Here is a 6,064-nt window from a genome sequence, read left to right as displayed (position 1 = left end):
CTTGCCGACCGGTAAAAATTCAAACTTTCCAAAAATTGAAAACATTTATCCGCATCGGGTGATTCCGCCACCATCGGACAGCGTCGCTTCGACGAAAGGCAGAATCGAACTGTGAGTGGTTGAAGGCTCTGTGCTGTGCGCTGCGACGTTATTTTCTTTACCGTCGACAAATTGCCGTCGGCCCACGCGCCCCGGCCGTTCGTACTCGCACGAAGTTGTTGGGCGCCAGGGGCGGATAGCCGCACCGATCACCAACACGAAAAAGATAACTAACGGTCGGCCGCGACGCGAGAGTCCGACGGACCCGGTAGCTCTATGGGAATAGTCGGTAGACGGGATGGGTTCTGGCGGCAATCAGAAGGAAGCAGACAAAGAAAGAAGAACGCGAATGTTTGCGATAATCTGGCTTTATTCCGGGAGCCGGTATGCTCCGAAATGCTTACGGGACGGTACAATTAATCTTCCCCCGTCGCTCCTACGCGAAGTTGATACCGCTCGACGCACACAATGAATTTCTCGGGACGCGACACGTAAACAGAACATTGAACGAATTGCAGGTGGACGATCTTACAAAATTTCGGGAACCTCCCGGCGGCGGGGTCCTTGATGGTCTATATGCCGGTCGATCCGGTCGTGGAGTCAGCGGTCGTCTTTTCCCCCGGTTTCGCCTCGCTCAGTACGGCCAGGTACTGCACCCCGCTTCTTCTCAATCGAGATCGACACGTTTCGAGAGCGGTACGATATCACTTCCTCTAATGAGGGCGGAACACCAAACAATCCTTTGTTTCGAGGATACCAACGCACTCTTTCTCTCCGTGGCGAGTCCAAAAACGAATCTCTTTGAGAGGCCAAGCTAATCGGTCTTCTTTGCGAGACGAAAACCAATCTTATTATTAAGAGAGAAAAACGAGTTTTCTCGTCTCTCATCTTTGTTGCTTTTTTTCCTTCCGGGAATCCTTCCGCGAATTTTGTTGACAATCCGCGGAACGGATGCTCTCTCTCGCTCGCTCTCTCTCCGTCTCTCGCTCTCTCTCTCTCTCTCTCGCTCTCGGCGTCCCGCGAGCATTGCTCTCGGTCCGTCTAGCCGTTGTTTTTCGGCTAGCGGCCCATGCGTCGAGAACGTGCTCGACGGTATCTCGTTGCCTCGTCCGTGTTGTCGTTGTAGCCTGTTGAATAATACACGACAGCGATAATTTTTGCGGGATAACGATTAATTTTCTGAGACGAGACGAGAAAAGAGCGTAATCACCTGATCTGGCCGCGTCGGGCGATGAGCGACGTCTTCGGCATCCTTCCTGGTCTTTCTGTCCTGGTGGCCGGCTCGAGAGGTCCAAGGGCACAAATTTTGGGGACGCGAGACCGTCGCACCTGCACGCTCTTAACTCTAATGTCTAATTACTTCGGGGGGGGGGGCAATTCGGCTTCCCCCCCCGCAAATCTCGCGCGGTAATCTCCCCCCCCGCAATTCTCGCGTAGGGACCGAGGGTCCGCACTGTGACGGGCGCCTCCACGGCCGCCACGTCACAGCGCGTAGTGACCCTCGATGCATGCGTGACAGACTCTAACTGGTTAAAGACTCGGTGCTGTGCGCGTAGTGACTATCGGTGCATGCGTGACAAACTCTGATTAGTCGGAGAATCGGTGCTGTGCGCGTGGTGACCATCGGCGCATGCGTGACAGACTCTGATTAGCTGAGACTCTGCTGTGCGCATGCAGTCATCGTGAGTGTGACACGTGCAGTTCGGTAACGATAAAAACTCTAATTAAAAAAATGTCGCTGCATCGCACCCCTCCAGGGGACAGGAGCAGCCGCCCGTCACACCGGCAGGGCCAAGCCACGTCGAACTACCTCACTCCCGTGAGGTAGTTCGACGTGGCTTGGCCCTGCCGGTGTGACCCCAATTGGAGCCGCTCATTGACATGAAGCCTCCGTTCAGCGACAATGTGATCGAGTCTATTACAACGTGTAAAATTCCACCGTTTCGGAAACAACAGCCAGCTCTGTGGTTCGCTCAAATAGAATCACTATTCCAGATACATCGTGTCCGCTCTGATGATGGCAGATATCACCTTGTCATCGGTGCACTCGACTCTAAAGCAATTCAGGAAATAGCGGACAACCTGGCATCACCACCTGTCATTGACAAATATGTCACTTTGAAAACGCAGTTACTTGCACGTTTCGCAGATTCAGCAGACAAGCAGCTCCACCGTCTACTCACAGACTTGGAGCTTGGCAACCGCAAGCCCTCGCAACTCCTCCGTCACATGAGGATGCTTGCAGGCGACCGAGTGTCACAGGACATCCTGCGAGTGCACTGGCTAGCACTTCTACCACCCGGGATACAGCGAGTCCTCAAGATCCTTTGGACAACCTGTTTAGAGGATCTCTCAACAGTTGCAGACGAGCTCATGGAAGGCTCATTTACATCTCAAGTTCTTGCAGTTGCTGCACCACATTCACTGTCACCAGGTCGACTGGGAACTACAGCCTCTGCCGACACCCAAACCATTCAGCGGTTAGGAGAAGCAGTGACCACCATGCAACAGTCCGTCGCACACCTGACAACTCTACTTGAGCGCCTGCTGCCTGCTGTTGTCCACCAGGGACTGCCCACCCAGCGTCAACGTACATGTTCCAGGTCGCGCTCTCGTAACAGCCACACTCAGCAACCAACCAGCCAGTGGTGCTATTACCACCGCCGCTTCGGTGCTGCTGCGAGACGATGCCAGCAGCCGCGCAGCTTTACACTCCAAGCCACCAATGCAAATAGCGCGGGAAACTGACGTCGCTGCCGTCGACACAGGCAATCGGCGACAGTATAACAGCGCCTAGTGAGAAAAGACTCCACGTTTTTTACAGGACCACGAACATTAGGTTCTTGGTCGACTGTGGATCCGTTGTTTCGCTGATTCCTCGGAAGTGCGTGCACAGGAAGCTCACTCCTACCGCTATTCGCTACAACTATTCGCTGCCAATTCATCAGCCATCTGCACATTTGGTCAGCAGCCGCTCACCCTCGACCTCGGACTTCGCCGCGCATTAAAACGGTCATTCATCATTGTTGATGTGAACTCGGCGATCATCGGAGCTGATTTTCTCTCACACTACGGTCTAATCATCGATCTTTCTCGACAACGCCTTGTGGATTCAAAAACCAGCCTTGCCACACAGGGTCAGGTATGTAAGACAACCATTTTTAGTGTCTCCGCAACCAGCCAGCACAATCTTCCGGACTCACCACACCGAGAGGCATATACCACACTACTGGACTCGCACGCTGCAGTTTTCGCACCAAGGCCAACTCCTTCAGCGATCCGCTTTGACGGGATCGCACATCACATAGAAACCACAGGACTTCCAGTGTTCAAGCGTCCACGACGACTTCTAGGTGACAAATTGGCAGCCGCCAAGGCAGACTTCGACCTTCTCTTGCATCTCGGGGTCGTGCAACCTTCACGCAGTCAATGGGCGAGTCCGATACACATGGTGCAGAAAAACCAGGGTGGCTGGCGCACAACAGGTGATTATCGGCGTCTGAATTCTCAAACTGTTCCAGACAGATATCCGATTCCACGAATAGAGGACATCCTGCAACAGTTGCACGGGAAAAAGGTCTTTTCCACGCTAGACCTAATCCGAGCTTATCACCAAATTCCTGTTGCACCGGAGAACGTCCCCAAAACCGCTGTCACGACACCCTTCGGCCTGTTCGAATACTTAGGCATGCCGCCTGGACTCCGAAATGCCACGTAAACTTTCCAACGGCATATAAACAATATATTGCGCGGGATCAACTTTGCTGCATGCTACGTGGATGACATCATCGTCTTCTCAGACAGTCATGAAGAACATCATTAACATCTTGATGCCATTCTCAGAGTGCTCCAAGAGAACAACTTTCCAGTCCATGCGACCAAATCCTTCTTTGGACAACTCTGTGCGTTATCTCGGCTACACCGTCTCACAGGCTGGACTTAAACCACCACTCGACAGGGTAACAGCCATTCAACAGTTCCCAAAACCCAAGACCATCGCAGATCTGCGCCGCTTCTTGGGGATGGTAAACTATTACCGTCGAGTATTACGGAAGGCCGCTCAACAGCAAGCTCTGCTAACTAGACACCTGAAGGATGCAAAGAAGAGGGACAAGCGAGAGATTATCCCTCTTCTTCGCATCCTTCAGTGCTGTCTGCCTGGACAGCGGAGACAGAGGCTGCATTCCAGAAATGCAAGGACGCATTGACAGCTGCCACACACTCAGCTTTCCACGCTCCGAATGCACCTCTCACATTGACGACCGATGCTGCTGACTCCGCTATAGGCGCGTCACTCGAGCAGGAGATAGACGGACACTGACAGCCGCTTGGATTCTTCTCACGGAAACTCTCTCCGGCCGAGCAGAAGTACTCCACATATGACCGAGAGCTTCTTGCTGTGTTCGTTGCCGTCAAATTCTTCAAGCACATACTTGAAGGAAGAGTATTCCAGGTACGAACACCGACCGCTAACATACGCTTTTAGCAGGAAGGCAGAAAAGAGCTCGCCACGCCAACTGAGACAACTGGACTACATCTCGCAGTTCACCACGGACATAGTCCATGTGAGAGACGAAAACAATGTGGTTGCAGACACGCTCTCCAGGATCAGCGCAATTAAGATGCCAAGCACACTCTCAGCGAAAATCATTGCAAAAGCGTAGGAAGCAAATCCAGAACTCGCAGAAATCGTAAGATTCACGTCGCTCGAGCTGAACCATCTTCGAATTGAGAAAGAGGACATCTGGTATGACATCTCAATGGGCATCGTACGACCATACCTACCACAACCACTTCTACGCAAGGCATTCGACGCCATCCATGGTCCGGCTCATCCGAGCGCTCGCTCAACGCTGAAGTGCATCAAACAAAAATTCATCTGGCCAGGCATCAACCAAGACGTTTCTCGCTGGGCACGCGAGTGTTTACCATGCCAGCGATCGAAAGTCAGCAGGCACAATAAACCACAGCCTGAATACATCGAAGCAGCGGACAACTGATTCAATCACATCCATTTGGACCTGATAGAGCTACCGCCTGTACGAGGTAACCGCTATTGCTTCACAATCATAGACCATTTTTCGAGATGGCCAGTTGCACTTCCACTACCGAACATTGAAGCAGGCACTGTAACATCCGCTCTCTTCAATTACTGGATATGCAACTTCGGAACTCCACTGACGATCACCACAGATCAAGGAACGCAATTTGAATCTGCACTCTTTCAGTCATTAGCGCGACTAATTGGCGCAACTCGGATTCGCACTACGCCGTATCATCCACAAGCGAACGGACTCATCGAACGCTGGCATCGTACCCTGAAGGCAGCGCTGAGATACCACGCACCAACACCATGGTCGGACATCTTACCAACCGTTCTTCTTGGCCTGAGAACATGCGTGAAGGAGGATCTGCAAGCGTCTCCAGCAGAGCTTCTCTTCGGCACAACACTACGATTACCGGATGAATTTTTTGTTCATGAGAAACCACCGGCTGATCCATTTATATTTCTAGAAAAATTCCGCGAGTATATTCGTAAGATCCGTCCAACTGCAACAGTTCATCACACAAACGCGAAACCGTTCGTTTTCCGAGATTTGTACACTTGTTCGCGCGTCTTCCGTCACATTGACTCTGTTCGCCGGCCGCTCGATCCGCCGAATGAGGGTCCTCACCGAGTAATCAGGCGAATAACAGACCGCGTATTCCTCGTGCATATCAATGGTGAGGAAAAAACTTTGTCAACAGAGTCGCTGAAACCTGCGTTCACTGTACTAGAAGATAACGGCTCCGGACAGCCGCAAACAAATGATCCGCGTCCGTCCACTTCGTTCGCGCCGCAAATCAAAACGTACGCGAAAAGAAAAAAACAAGTTTCGTTCCTCTCTACCTAGAGAGGCACTGAGGGGGAGTACCTGTGGAGACTTTGAGTTCCCCAAGGCGCACGCATCTGTTTTCGTGCAGCACTATAGAGCGCGCGCAAGTCTCACTCGTGCGGGAAAAAAGAGCAACGGAAAGTAGTAAC

General features: G+C 52.2%; 1 protein-coding gene across 1 annotated transcript; it reads left to right on the top strand.

Moving 5' to 3' along the window:
- The first annotated feature begins 1,920 nt into the window (after positions 1-1,920).
- LOC112588272 (uncharacterized) lies at positions 1,921-3,757 on the top strand. Its single transcript, XM_025297598.1, has 4 exons — positions 1,921-2,519; positions 2,608-2,820; positions 2,864-3,002; positions 3,176-3,757. The coding sequence occupies exons 1-4, from the start codon at positions 1,921-1,923 to the stop codon at positions 3,755-3,757; spliced, it is 1,533 nt and encodes a 510-aa protein (XP_025153383.1).
- Positions 3,758-6,064: the final 2,307 nt, after the last annotated feature.

The sequence above is a fragment of the Harpegnathos saltator genome, unplaced genomic scaffold (genome assembly GCF_003227715.2).
Source record: "Harpegnathos saltator strain DR-91 unplaced genomic scaffold, Hsal_v8.6 scaffold181, whole genome shotgun sequence".
Lineage (NCBI taxonomy): Eukaryota > Metazoa > Arthropoda > Insecta > Hymenoptera > Formicidae > Harpegnathos > Harpegnathos saltator.
Note: the sequence above shows the minus strand (reverse complement) of the source record. Positions and strands in the feature narration are given on the sequence as shown.